This window comes from Solanum pennellii, chromosome 6, assembly GCF_001406875.1.
Source record: "Solanum pennellii chromosome 6, SPENNV200".
Taxonomy (NCBI): domain Eukaryota; kingdom Viridiplantae; phylum Streptophyta; class Magnoliopsida; order Solanales; family Solanaceae; genus Solanum; species Solanum pennellii.
In genome coordinates, this window is record NC_028642.1 from 1,489,130 (window position 1) to 1,504,468 (window position 15,339).

At 37.4% G+C, this 15,339-nt stretch overlaps 2 protein-coding genes across 3 annotated transcripts in view; both read right to left on the bottom strand.

Annotated features, from left to right (window-relative positions):
- Window positions 1-3,746, bottom strand: part of LOC107022993 (putative deoxyribonuclease TATDN1) — an 8,229-nt gene extending 4,483 nt beyond the window's left edge. The window contains exons 1-7 of the mRNA XM_015223556.2: window positions 3,607-3,746; window positions 3,489-3,509; window positions 3,300-3,400; window positions 1,268-1,325; window positions 1,106-1,149; window positions 925-1,005; window positions 141-211 (exon numbers count right to left, since the gene is read on the bottom strand). Coding sequence (XP_015079042.1) covers window positions 141-211; window positions 925-1,005; window positions 1,106-1,149; window positions 1,268-1,325; window positions 3,300-3,400; window positions 3,489-3,509; window positions 3,607-3,628 — 398 coding nt within the window. The 5' untranslated portion in view covers window positions 3,629-3,746. The remainder of the gene's footprint in view (window positions 1-140; window positions 212-924; window positions 1,006-1,105; window positions 1,150-1,267; window positions 1,326-3,299; window positions 3,401-3,488; window positions 3,510-3,606) is intronic.
- A 1,126-nt stretch (window positions 3,747-4,872) lies between these two features.
- On the bottom strand, window positions 4,873-14,947 carry LOC107022994 (ubiquitin-activating enzyme E1 1). Of its 2 annotated transcripts, none has more exons than XM_015223557.2 (7): window positions 14,689-14,947; window positions 13,083-13,456; window positions 12,648-12,865; window positions 7,429-8,223; window positions 6,329-7,197; window positions 5,799-6,234; window positions 4,873-5,696 (listed from the first exon to the last, which is right to left on the bottom strand). In XM_015223557.2, exons 2-7 carry the CDS (start codon window positions 13,441-13,443, stop codon window positions 5,100-5,102), a joined length of 3,276 nt encoding a protein of 1,091 aa, XP_015079043.1. In that variant the 5' UTR covers window positions 13,444-13,456; window positions 14,689-14,947; the 3' UTR covers window positions 4,873-5,099. The 2 variants fall into 2 exon arrangements, with proteins under 2 accessions (XP_015079043.1, XP_015079044.1); XM_015223558.2 differs by having other exon boundaries at window positions 4,885-5,696; window positions 13,083-13,459.
- Window positions 14,948-15,339: the final 392 nt, after the last annotated feature.

The window sequence follows — 15,339 nt, forward strand, 5'->3', positions numbered from 1 at the left end:
GGGGGGGGGGGGGAGTCGTGCGGGGATTGAGCAACACAGCTTCGCCACTTGCTTTTGCTTGGGGGTTGTGAGAGAACAAGAGTGTTGTAAATTGTGAAGGAAGAACTCATTGGGGTGGGTGATTTCAAGCAGATACATACTTCTTCTGAATGTCAGATGGACAAAAGTGAAGTCTATCATAGTCCAACCCACATTCGCCAATCGCAACCACCTTGTTTGAAATGAATTTTGTCGTTAGCAAAGCAAGTAAATGAAGATAAGCTACAGTTATTTTTTAGGCACCAAGAATATATAGTCACAATTAAAATAGATCCAAAAAACTTGCTAGCCAATAAAGAAAAGATTTATGCAGAAGTGTATATTCACGAGAGAAAAGGAATGAATCACATGATGGGCGACTTGCTATATCATTAGAATGCATTACAGATGTGCATCTTATAAACAAATCTTTTGTCATTATAAACTACTTACAGAGCTCAATGTTTGTTTGCCGTCTTCCTAGCACAATGTAGGAAGTTAGCCCAAAAAGTAGATCTCCAAATGTTAGAGCTTGTAAAATTCTTAAAATCTTCTAAGCTCTTTTTGGGGAAAAAATTTTTCTTCCTTGATTTGGAGTCAATGAAACCTCAAAGCAGTTAAAGGATGAGCTTAAATTGCTAAAAATATCACATCTTAAAAAGTGTGCAAATGATTCAGTATTCTTTTGGATATACTAGTGTCATTATAGGAACAAATCCTTTCGAAAAAGTTCGGAGCAATTGAAACATAAGATCAGTTAACCCAGGAGCTTAAACTGCTCGTAGTTCACACATTAAGAAGTATAGTATTAAAGTTTCTCAAAAGTTGCTAATTTGAACAGGGCATTCACTAAGAAGGTGTAGTTCAATGATTCCATAACCTTATATACAGAAAAATTGAACATACTTTTCCTTTTTCTTTTCCCTCTTTAGCCAATGTCAAAAGATCCTGCAAATGTTTTTCTGGATCCCCACTGTCTTCAAATTCCTGATTGAGAATGGAAGAAGAAATGACAAAGCATCCAACATATATGAATGGGTAGGGTTTTTTCTGTAGGTCATTACAAAACAACAAGAGTGAAACCCACTTTGCATCTTGTCGGGTGCACTCCCACAGTACAGAAAAGTCTTGCTGCAAAAAAAGAGTTAGTTCTCAAGGTCAGACATGCCAATATATTTGAGAAGCCAACTTGCTGCAAAAGAATAAAAATAGTCAGAGTAAATCAGCTAAATAAAGACATATGGACAACCATCTGTTTCAGCAATGGCAAGAGCTTCCTTTGATTCTTCGAGAGAGCCACCAGTTACCTGGAAGGAAAATTCTAACCAAATTATGATCTTCAGTAGAACAAGTGAAAGGCAAGTTCATAGAATGGCTGTAAGACCATAAATGTAAAATATGGGAGTTGAATGATTTTTGTTTAAGAATTGTTAATGGGAGTGAATGTTGAGCCTCCAAGGTCCAACATATCCATAAGGTGAGTGTTGCAAAAATGAAGATGCTGATATGGATGTGCGATCATACCAGATTCGACAAGATAAGTATGATCACATCATGTAGAAGGTACATGTAGCACATATAAGAGGATAAAATGACAGAAGGTCACTTGAGATAGTTTAGTCATGTCCTATGTCAACCTCCATACAGAGCGATTCATAGATGTGAAACCATGATGATTGAAGGAGACAAGGTAGGCCTAGAATCACATGATGGTAACTATATCGAAAGGGTTACAATCTGTTGGAAGCATGCAGACTTAGCATAAAAAATATTTGGGTTTACCATTGGGAGACAAACACAAATCGGTCAAAATTTGAAATGACGTCCTTGAGAAGATGGAAAAGAGGTGGGCAAATTGGACGAGACAATATCTCTCCTTGGGTGGTAGAACCACAATATAATTAGCAGTGTTCTTGGTGCACTACCCACCTATACAATGTCTCTTTTTTCAGCTCTTTCTTCAGTGTTGAAGCACATGGACAAATTAACGAGAGATTTTTTTTTTTGGGCAAGCTAATCAACTAACGAAACCTATTTGTCTTGTAAGCTGGAAAACAGTCACCAAAGATAACAGGAAGGGGAATCTAGGAATTAAAAATGTAATACTGAAAGCCGCAAGTGGCATTGGAGATTTAACATGGAGGATAATGCACTTTGGAGGAGAATTTTACTGGAAAAGTTCTCTGGACAATCCATGGCACGCCAAAGTGTCTATAATGCCTCATGGCATCGGGGTATGGGAACAAATTAGAGGGCTTTGGAACAAGTTCGAGACAAATATGGGGTTTACTCTTGTAAATGGAAGGAAAATCAGATTAACACATCCCACTAAAAGATCATTTCTTGGTTTTTTATTATCTATCAACATGTCACAATGGGACAATTGCAGAATTCTGTATATCACAGGCTGGACTTTGAGTTTGAGAAGGGATATATATGATTGGGAAATGGAAAGGATAGGTCTATTTCAAATGCTAAGCAACATTGTTTTGGACGACTACAAAAGGGACTCTATCAGTTGGAAGGGTCATTCCAAGGGTATTGTTTAAGTTACAAGTGGAAGAAATAGATGTATCTTGGTCTGTGCGCTAGTAAGATATGTAGAGAACTCTTGTTGCTAGAGAACCTAGTCTTCAAGTATTTGATTGATTCCAACTATTGAGTAGTAGTTCTCGTTCTTGCTGTAGAACAAGTCCGATAATTAATTAAAAAAGGATCATTTTGGTACGAGTATAAGCTAATTGAACAAATTCTTTATCACCCAAATCACAAGGGTCTATTCCACGCAGCCTTACCTTGCTTTTCTATAAACAAACAAAAAAACTGTTCCACAGCTCGAACCCACGATCGTATCGTAATTATTTAAGAAACATGATTTTACAATGGAGTAGTCCATCTTTTAGTACACTTCAAGGGGTGAATCATTTGGATTTTCAACACATCAGAATTGCAAGTCAGATTTGATATAAAATGCGGAATATTACAACAAGATAGAAGAAAACCAAAACTTGGTAAAAAAGCATTGTAAGATCCTTCAAAAAGCTCCACATTGTATCATCGTCTTCACCGCAACAAAATTCAAACAAAAAGGACAGTTCGGTACACTAAGCATCCCGCATTAGCAGAGTTCGGTAAAGGGTTGCACCCTGAAGGGTGTGAAATAGACAGTCTACGTACCCTAATGCAAGCAATCATTAGTGGCTGCTTCTATGACTCACTCGAAACCCATTCAAGCAAAACCAGTAAATAACAAAAGAAGAGTAAGTGTGAAGGGTTTTTACTATTATTCTTTCAACTCCAGCACTCCACGCCCTTTTCAACACAGCTTGAATGTCACCCATATGATACTGTTTTCCATTGTATATCCCTTTGAACATGCTGTCTGAATTGTTGGGGTTTCTTCAAAACTTAGAATGAACACAAAAAAATTGAATCTTGGAAATACTTATTGCATTTTGCTGCTTACTTACCAGTAAAATTGACGGCTATATCTGCTCGAATACAAAAATTTAATTAGATAGAACATCAAAAATTTACTTCTGATTACGAGAAATTGACCCGGAAAATAGAAGGGCAGTAAGATTTTACCAATCATTCGTACAGTCGCCATGGCAGCTGAAGATGTTTTCGTCTGAATAACAAGTTCGCTTTGTGAAATTTGAGAAAAAGAGACTGAGATAGTCCTTGTCTTATACTCCGTCGGTCCGGTATCGTTAGTAATTTCTATTTTTAAAATTAAATTATAAAATTTTTATTAACATTTTAAGATATATTTTTTTATTATATTAATATGCAAAAAATTAAAATTTGTTATACTTTTTATATAGTTTTAAAATGTCTAACTTTTTATTTGAAATATCAAATTGATGTGATATAATTTATTTTTAAAAATTAATTAATTTTAATAAGCATAACATGATAAATAATTCCGGACGGAGGAAGTAGCAGTTTTTCCCTTATGTTAGTAGGTAAAACATCCCTTATTTTTTAAAAATGGACAGTTTTAGTCCAAAGTTCACAAGATCAAAAACAAAGGAGTCGTGAGCTAATTTTCTAACAAAACTAGATGTGCTCGTTTAGCCAAATAATATTTGTTTGAATATATAATTTTTATTTAAAAAGTTTTATTGTAAAATATGTATGTCTATGGATCATATTTAACATATGTTTGTAAGTGTTGGTATTTAAATATCTTCTAAGAAAACAAGTGTTCTTACACTTGACAAATCTCATTTCGTGCACCTTGACACGTTATCAGCACGAAGCTCCAATTTGTCGGCCTATAAATATGTTTGTTAACATTGAAGAATATATAGACTTCCTCATGTTTTTGCTCTTCTTTCTCTTTATATTTTCTCCGATTGAATTTATAACAAGCTTAAATTATTCATAAAAAAATTCAAAATAGCTATGTCTACTCACTCCCTAAAATTCAAGTTGAAAATGCAAATTTTATATAATTGGCCGTATAACTAGGGTTCACATTTCTTTTTGATCCATTACTGAGTCATGTAACATTACTTCTCAATCACATCGACACTGAGTTTATTCTCCCCTGCATTTGATCGTTCAAGAATTACTTATCTCTTTATTGTATCATAATAATATCACATTCAAAAATATTTTCAAATCATATCATGAATCAAAGAAGATAGCGACTGACCAAGAAAGAAGCTATGCATGGCCGAGGATGATTAATTGAACATACTTTACACCCAAGTGACCCCCACCGTTTCATGGACAGACATTCAAGATCAAAAGTTGGACGATTTGAATTTTCATCCATGAGGTAAACAAGGACAAAATTTTTAGAACACTCACCTCTCAGGCCATTCTCGTGATGACCCCGTAATCTTGACAAGTAACTGAATTGACAAAATGCAGAATATACATACAAAACGAAAGCAGGTTCAAAATATAGCGAGGCACCATCAATGGACATAGTAAGAATCAAAGTTGCTATGGAAAAGAATCTTGCCGTGTATCTTATATTATTAGAACATAGAGACTGGAGGATAGTGCATACAAGATGTATGATCCTGAACTTCGAAACCAATACTGGAATTCATTACCAAGAAAATTCAACGGAAGTATACAGACACCAGAGGAATATCAACGTCTTCGTCGTTGTCGTCATCACAGGCAATAACAACATCCAAGTGACGGCGGTATGGTGGTATCTCCATCTTTGCCACGTCCCTCGCCAAATCTACTACTTTCTGGTCCATCCGTTCCTTGTGCCGAGGGAACATGCTGTTAAAGAGCAGGCAGCTTCCACACGAAATGCTGTATGCATTCAGTCCTTTGTCTGCAAGCCATTGGATTAGTTCTCTCAGTGTAGGATTGTCCTTGATGACCCACCTATCCCAAACAGTCCAGCTCAGGTCATTATGTTTGATGATCTTGGGTGGTACTGGCTCAGCTATGGAAAAAAGAGGTAGAGCAAGGTTGGCAAACGTGTTCCGGTAGTCCTCCAGTTTGTGACCGCCATCTAGAACCTTATACAGCTCAAGGCAAACCAAACCTGTAGCCATCGCAGTAGTAGTTGCGATTGCTGGGATGATCCTTCCCGCGATAAACTTAGCTTTCAGTTTGTCAACTTCGGGGATACAGTAGTTCCTTGCTCTCATGTTGGCAAGTGCAGCTATAAGATCCATGTGGTAATTAGTGTCATCGTCCTGCAGTCAGATGAAACATCAGCAACCGAGACAATTCATCTAAGCATCATGCAAATTTTTAATTAAGAGTTTAAGGGAGGGGGGACATCACAAAAATGGGACCTTCTCAAATTGAATAGGTTTCATCCGGAAGCCTGGTGGCAAATTCTTCCTACTGCACTCCAGCTTTGATATAAGTTCATCGATAACCGCAGCATCATCTATAGAAGCTGATGAAGAGAGACTGGTTGCCTTCTCATCAGTCACAATTTTCGCATCTTTTCTAGGTTGAAAACATGGGACCATAACCTTGTGCACTGCTTCACTCAATTTCTGTGGGTGCTTAACCCAATCAGGAATAGGTATACCAAATGTTTCAGCACGCAATATGGATGCAGCCATGATAAAATGGAGATGACTTGGGTCGGTAGAAGAGAACTGCAAGGGGCGAGGGAAGCGCTTGGGGGCTGACCAAAAAGGGGCTCCAGAGCTGGTCACCGCATCCTCCGGGAATGTGAAAATCAATTGTTTTACTCTGTTTGCAAAATATTCTTCAAACCTGGAAAAGAACAAAGGTCAGAAACAGCAGAAATAAAGACACCATGCTACGATATTATATGCAGAAGGACAAATCAAAATGGTAGTGTACTTACTTGAGACGTGCCCATGCAATGCAATCTTCAAAAGTTTCACAGCTTTCTCGATCTAGACATTCGAGAATACGCTCCAAATTGTCTCTGGCTTGAGCATCCCCAGCATTTGTTTGTGCAGATGTATATTCGTTTGGATTAGAAAGATAAGCGTTCACTTCGGCTGGTGTCTTCTCAAGCAAACCCTCAAATTCGGATCGTGCCCATGTCAAACAATGATCTATATTATGTGGGAAGGAATGCAAAGTGCACATTGGTGCTTGTTTCTCCGGAGGATCTCTTGATGCACCATAATTCTCAGTCAGATGGGGAATCACCATCTGAGTGTTACATTTGGCTCCAAGGGTCCCTGATTCAAGCAGTGGCTTCTGAAAGTACAAGCATCTCTGATCGACATAAAGTCTTGCATTGACATTGTCAAGTGCGTTAATAACCACACTAAGATTCTCCCAGAAAGTGTCATCAAACACATTTTCAGTTTCAGGACCCACACGGTTCTGCAAAGCTTCAACCCGGAGCTGGGGATTTATTGATGTTGCAGCAGCAGCAGCAACAGTAGATTTTGCCTGGCCGATGTTCCAATCACGGAAGAGAAATTGTCTACTGAGATTACTCTTCTCAATGACATCATCATCAGTCACTGTTAATTTCCCTTGCTCGGTGCATGCAACTCCCATTAAAGCCAAGTTCTTCAGGAACTCACAACCCAGGGCACCAGATCCCACCATAAACACCTTGGCATCTTCTAGTTTCTTCTGGAATTTCTTCCCAAAGACTGAGATTTGGGCATCATACCGAGTATTTAATGGCTTCAAATCACTAGCATCAAGTGGTTCAGTTGGAAGTGATTCCAGGGAGTCAAAGTAAAAGAACTGTAAACAAATATAACAAAAAAACGACAACTAAAGAAAGTCAGTGTCCTTTAAACCCTCATGCATAAATCAAAAAAAATAATAAAGCAACCAAATTAATTGTTCACTGTAATGCCTCCTCCACCCCACCCCCATCTTTAGTGTGGGGAAGGGGGGAATGGGGAAGGACCTCTGAGAAAAAAGAACCAAATAGAAAAGAAACCAACAGAAGACAGTAACAGCATTTGTAACCTGATAAAGTGGATGAAACTTCCCAGAGCAAGCCTTCACAACCTCCTGCCCGACAATACCACCAAACATAGCAGCCATGGGATTAAGTTCGGCACGTGCACCATAAGAGAACTTCTGTAGAAGTTTTGGGTTTATATCGTCCAGTTTGACATTCCCATTACTTTCATTTAAATTGGTCGCAATAGATATCAGCGTCTGAGCATCATCTTCTGAACCAGCAAGAGGAAACCGTGCCAAATCTGATCTGAACTTATCTAATGCTTGGAATGCCAAATGTAGCAGAGGTGGGCGGTCAAACTTTGAAAAATCACTAAGAAGGAAATCGCCAGGATCCATGATAGATTCCCTCAGTGTCTTGAAGTTCAAAATTTTGGGTGGCTTCACCTGAGTAACAATACCACCTCTTTCATAGGGACCAAAGTTCGTTGTGTCTTCATCGAGGGTAAAGGAATAAGGTCTTGCACTGCTAATTTTTCTTGGCTTGCCATCATTAAGTTCTGTCATGCCCTGTACTTCTGAAAAGACAACTAGGTCCCCGTCCTGAAACTCAAGCCTTTCATCATCCACACACGAAATTAGGGCAGGGTTATCATTACTAATTGATGCAATAATACCCGTATGAGGTTCTTCACCATCTACATCAAAAACTGTGAACTCAGGGCCAAAATCACAGAAGACATAACCAAATAGACCCCTCACTTCAGTTCTGATAAATGCAATAGGGGGTTGATGGTTGTGGCAGTAGTCATTGAATTCCAGTGCGTCCTCTAAGCTGGTGTTAGTAAATACCACAGCCTGCATTAAAACAACATATCATTCAGTGTTTGGCAGGAACTATCTAGCCAGACGGCCAGATTGGAATTTTTTAGCAGTCCAAAGTTCAAATGAGTTTGCAACAGGAGATTAAACACTTAGCAATTTGATATTCTTCAACAGGAAAAATTGCAAGAATTTGGCATGATTAAGGTAGTGAATAAAATGCACATTACATTCCCAAAAGTCCAAATGCTATAAATCTTAGCAAATTGATATTCCTCAACAAGAACAAATTGCAAGAATTTAGCATGTTTAAGAGTTAAGACAGTAGGTGCGCACAACATTCCCAAAAGTATTTCCACAAAGTGGCCAATGCACACAAAAGATGCAACAACATTGATCAACTGATAATTCAAGATGAAACAGTGAAGGATCCAGAGAGAATTAAAGGGGAGATTATTGGTTTTTATCAGAAGCTTTACTCAAAAACATCATATAGAAGACCTTCCAGCAACCTAATCAACTGTGCAATGGTCACTGAAGCTGAAAACGAACTGCTACAAAGGGAGTTTGAGGAGCAAGAAGTACTAGCATGTCTGAAGATGTGTGCCATGGACAAAGCTCCTGTCCAGATGGTTACACAATGGGGTTTTTTATCAAGTGTTGGGATGTAGTGAAGAAGGATATCATGGATACCTTTAAGAATTTCCATTCTCACAATATCTTCGAGAAGAGCTTTAATGCCACCTACATTGCTTTGATCCCAAAGAAGAATGGTGCCAAGGAACTGAGAGATTTTAGGCCCATCAACCTCATCAGAAGTGTATATAAGTTGTTATCCAAAGTGCTGACTGAAAGGCTGAAGAAAGTGGTTGACAAGCTAGTGGATGCTCAACAGATGGCATTCATCAAAAATCGACAAATAATGGATGCCATTCTAATTGCAAACGAAGTAGTTCATTCAAGAATTACCCAAGGAAAGGCAGGAATTTTGTGCAAACTGGACATAGAAAAGGCATATGACCATGTGAACTGGAAGTTTTTGTTGAAGATGTTTGCATGTATGGGTTTTGGAAGGAGGTGGATCAAGTATTGCCTCTCTACTGTCAGATTCTCAGTCCTTATAAATGGTGCACCAGAAGGTTTTTTCCCTGCTCAAAGGGGTCTGAGGCAGCGAGATCCCCTATCTCCTTTCCTTTTTATCATTGTTATGGAAGGCCTAAATAACATGATAAATGTGGCTGGAGAGAACGAATGCATCAGGAGTATTGAGGTAGCCACAACTCAAACCTCAATATCATATGGCAACATGGAAGTCACTCATTTACAGTATGCAGATGACACCTTAATATTTTGTAATGCTAATGAGGGACAACTTTTGGTTTTAAGATCAATTTTGGTGTTGTTTGAAGGAGTCTCAGGTTTGCATATCAACTGGAGAAAGAGTCAGTTGTATCCTATTAATAATGTTTCTAATATGGATAAACTGTCATGGATTTTGGGAGCGGAAGTAGGTTCTTTGCCTACCATTTATCTGGGCATGCTTTTAGGAGCCAAATCAAAGGCTTGGAACATCTGGAACCCAGTGATTGAAAAGTGTGAGAAAAAGCTTACCAGATGGAAATCTCAATATATCTCCTTGGGAGGCAGAGTCACTCTCATTAATTCAGTTTTGGATGCCTTACCTACTTACATGATGTCCATCTTCCCTATTCCTAACGGGGTGATACAAAGACTTAGACAAAATTAGGAGGGATTTCTTATGGAAAGGGACAGAGGAAAATGATTCCACTGTCAAACATTTAGTTGAGTGGAACAAGGTTCTCTGGGGGAAGAAATATGGGGGTCTTGGAGTAAGGAATTTGAAAAAGTAGAGCAAAGCCCTTAGACTAAAGTGGTTATGGAGGTATTCTCAAGAGCCTCAACCATACTGGGGCAAAGTAATTCAAGCAAAATAAGGAGAAGAGAACAAGTGGATGACAAAGGGGGTCCTTACACCAAATGGGGTAAGCCTATGGAAGTCCATCAGAATCTTGTGGCCTCTCTTGAAGATCAAAGAGCATCAGGGTAGGAAATGGCATCAAGACTTCATTTTGGGAGGATAAATGGTTGGGGAACTTTATCTTGAAGAGTATCTATCCACAGATGCATGACTTGGCAGTGAATAAACAAGTGAGTGTAGCTGAGGTTTGGACACAGCATGGATGGAATTTCCAGTTTAGAAGGAATTTCAATGAATGGGAAATCGAGACCGTGACTGATTTTATTGGTAGGTTGGAAGTTCTTACAGGAACAAGGGATAAACATGATAGATTATGGTGGAGCAGAAATAACAAAGGCACATTCAAGGTAAACTCTGCATATAAGTTGCTAAATCAAGATGGACAACAACCTTCTCTTTGGCCTTGGAAGCAGATTTGGAAACCTAAAATCCCTTTCAAGGTGTCATGTTTCACTTGGCTTCTGCAAGAGAAGCAATTTTGACACATGAAAATCTCAAGAAAATGAAGTTCTCCATGTGTTCTAGATGCTATTTATGTGGGGAAGAGGTTGAGACAGTCAATCATCTATTTCTCCAGTGCAGAATAACATCCCAGCTATGGAGGATTTTCATTAGTCTCAGGGGTTTTGCTTGGGCTATGACTAACAGAATCACGCATCTTTTATACAGTTGGGGAGAAGTAGGGGTGGGAGCTGCAGATAGAAATAGATGGAAGATTGTCCCAGCCTTATTTGGTGGACTGTTTGGAAAGAAAGAAATGCTAGATGTTTTGAGAGCAAGAATAGTGATCTCCAAAAGATCAAACTAAATTGTATCAGGCTTTTTTGTTTCTGGTGCAAGCAAATGTATTTAGAGGACACTGAATCCATTATAGATATCCTAGGTTCCTGTTAGGATTCAGATTTAGTTTTCTTACTTTTGACAAGCTGTAAATATGGTTTAGTGCAAACCAAGCACTGGTTTCAATGAATATACACAATGTTACCTTCTCAAAAGAAACTACATTCCCAAAAGTCTCAACAGATATAGATTTCTCTGGTTGAAGGAACTTGTTTCTACCGAATAAGTCATATCTCCTTATACAGAAATACTACCTCAAAATCCACGAGTCTATTTGGATAGTCAGGCAGCACCAGCCAAAAATCATACTGACAGTTCAAGTATAGATCAACACGAACGTATGCAAATCAACACAACATCCAAAGAGGTGAGCATATCCACTTCCACAATAACAATTACAATTACAAACTAATAGTCAACCCCAAACAAGTACCGTCAGCTAATATGAATCCTCTCTGACCATGTTTCTTCAATAAAAATTCATCTCAGGCCAGCATAAGGATAAAATACTCTCCTGAATTGTTCCCATATTGTATTCGAAACATTGGGTCTACAGACATCAATCATGTATCATTTCCACCTCTCAGAAAAGTTCAGCCTTGTTTTGATCAATAACCAATATCCATAAATGCGAGGCATCTCACTAAGAGAAATGATGAACATAATTCAGACAACTATTTCTATTAATTCAAAGAGAGATCCACCACAATACAATGTCAAGAGGTGAATAATAGTCTAGTCGGACAATTTGACCTGATAACTCACTAGATAAACATACCTCCCATCCCAACCAACTTCACTTGGATGGATGACTTTCATGAGGGCACCAAGATGAACGTTTGAACAACGAATATGGTATTCATATTATCTAATAAGTATCTGTGAAAGTAGTTCTTACAAGATGCATAATACATGTCAAGTTAAAAAAATACATATGTGCCAGTACCAATAGTTTTTAGTTACTCCCTTCGTTCCTAAATAAGTTGTGTTTTTAGCTAGGGCACGTCCCTTTAAGAAAACTACACATTCCTAAAAGTGAGATGTACTTTTACCAACTTACCAGTATTAACTACCTTGAAAAAGACATAGCTCTCTAATAGTTCCTTGGTTATGTAAGACTTCTATTATTTAAATAAAGGTAGAATTGGAAGAACATCATAATGACTTCTAGGTTATGTGAAACACCACTTATTTTAAAACACCACATACTTTGAAACGGAGGGAGTAGATTGTTCAAAGATAGTAGGGCCATTCATTGGGGACAGGCGGAAATAGAAATATGGTTAATGAGAATATGGATTAGTAGTTGACAGGGTGATTGTAATAAAGGGAGTATCAACACTTACTTCTACCTTTTTATCTTCTAGCATCTTAAATATATACGACAGCAGACACCTTTTTCTTTGACAAGTAGGATCCACCTTTTGCACGGAAACGCCATACATATCTCGGACTTCTTTTAAACTTTTGGTTGATAAATCAAAGACAATATTATTAATTTGCACCAAAGAACGTCTATCACATCTCTTAGGAGTTACCATGCATCAGTGAGAACATATAGTTTTCGTTGAACAACCAAACTTGTTCCATGAAAAAGCTAAACACAAAGATGAAACCTTACCTGGAAATCAGAAAGCTTTTCTTTGGTCAATTTTGTCGTAAAACTTGAGACAACCACAGCATTGTTGAGTTCTTGTAGCTTTTGAACAGAAGCAAGCGCTCTATTCATGCCAACATCACTCTCTGAGAAAATAAAATTGCTCGACAAATCCCACAACTGCACTTCTCCTTCATCATGCAGAGTCACAGACTTCACACCAGCAAGTATAAGATTCTTTGCTGCAATCACATGGAAATACATATATCACACAAATGCAAAGAAACACGAAAATACCAAAAATAGCCTGATCGACAAGACCCAACAGAAAAGGTCCAGTATTCAATCTTATATAATCTACAGTTGTGCTATTGCAACACCGGTTAACAAGTGCAAGTACACATAACTTATGTAAAACTTTATATTGCATTACACTTTTTAAGAGTTAGTAACAAATACCTATTTCAGCACCAAGCCCTTGGATTCCCGAGACAAGAACGTTAGAAGCAAAGAGCCGCCGCATAGTTTCACGGCCATACACGGCGAGCTGTCTGCTGTGGAGATCCTCATCAATATCATGTGGATTTCCATCATCAAAAGCCATTTCAGTCACTGACCGTTCACCAACACTACCGCTGCTAGTGTTACCGTTTGTATTATTACTTACGACCTTGTTACTACTGCAACCACTGTTATTCTCTTTGGTACCGGAAGAAATCACGCAACTAATTTTATGCTTTTTAAGAGCACTTTCTGGATCACAACTGCTACTGTTACCTTCAACTACCACGCCTTCTGCCGATCTCTTTCTAGGAAGCATATAGTGCAACAAGCTGCTAAACGCTCGTCGAACACCCATTGAAACAGCAAAAATCAGAAAGCAATTCAAAAACGCAAAATCAAAAGACACGAAATGCATATATCTAATGCAGGATAACTATACTATACCAATAGTATATAAATTCGTGTAGTTTGTAACTTATTCCAAATACAGTATATCAAGCAAAGAAGAAACATAAAAAAGCAAAATAATCCAATATATCATAACATCATAAATACCTAACACTAGCATTTACTTTGTGTCACCTGTAATTTATTCCAAGTACAGTATATCAAGCAAAGAAGAAATGCAAAAACTCAAAGTACAATAATTCCATATACATAACAATATAATGCCTAAAACTACCATTTACTTTATGTCATTTGTAATTTATTCCAAATACAATATATCAAGCAAAGAAGCTTGCACTGAAAGACAAAAGCATATTCTTACAACTCAGTTGATCGTGACAACAACAAATATATATAAAACTATCAGTTGCAATTGATTCCAAACTCCAAACACCATATATCAAGCAAAGTCGCTTACACCAAACACACAAAAGCATGACTTATTTAAGTTTTTTCTCACACAAATCCAATGGATCCTGACTGATAAAACATCAAGTTCGCAACTAAGATATGATTACACAGGATGTGGATCCTGAGAGAAAAATATCACAGTTTGCAACTAATTCCACAAGCAAAAAAAAAGTATGATCATATGGAACGACTTAATCTGAGTGGATCGTGATAACATAAAGTAGTTTGCAACTAATTCCGAATACATTCATCAATCAAGGCAGCTCGCACAATCCAAAAAAAAATAAATGTAAGATTAATACATAGTACAAACGACGCTAAATCTCAGAATATCATAGTTTGCAACTAATTCCAAATACATAGCAGCTCTCAAACAAGCAAAAAAATACTAAATCTCACTAAATACTCTCAACATCTCAATGGATCGTGAGATATAAAACACCGCAGTTTGCAACTAATTCCAAATACATACATCAGCTCGCACAAGCAAATAACCAAAAACAAAAAAAGTAGGACTAATATGACAACAACAACGACTAAATCTCAATAAATCGTAATAACAAAATTCAACATCTAATTAAATCGCCATAAATTCAACATCGCCACAGCAAAATTCAACATATCCGTGAATCGCCATAGCAAAATTCAACATCTTCTTAGATCGTGATTTAGCAAAATTTAGAGCAGAGATAGAGAAAATTACCGATTGAACGAGAAGATATGAGTGAAAATGATTGATCGGAAAGATGGAGAAGTAATGGAGAAGAATTTTCATGTGTAGAGTGAAGAAGAAGTTTCAATAGTGAAGAGGTGAGGGGGTATTTATGGATTATTTTTTTTTCTCGGTTTAGAGATTTTGAGGGGTTTACAGAGAAAAAATGGGTAGCGTTTCGATTACGTGCATCTCTCTTTGTAATGGAGAAAGAGAAAAGGTTGACTGTTTTTTTTATTTTTTTATTTTGTGTGTTGTGTTTACTGGTTCTAGAAAGTACTAAAATGGTGATGATTTAAGACATCACCGCTTATACAAGTTTATCAAATCTTTAGGACCCGTTTGGCCATAGATTTCCCAAATAATATTTGGGGAAAAATTTGGCAAATAATGTTTGTCCATACAATTTGTCATTATTTGGCAAACATTTTTGGCAAATATCCCAAATTCCCAAATACTAGTTTTTTCTAGTATTTGGGCCAAATCTCATTATTTGGGATCTTTTGAATATTAAAATTTTACCCCAAACTTTTATCTTTTACAAAAACACCCTTTTAGTAGTTGTTTGTGTTGTATTACATAATTTTTTACGTGAACACCAAAATAGTGATGAAATATTTAGTGAATATTAAATAATGATAT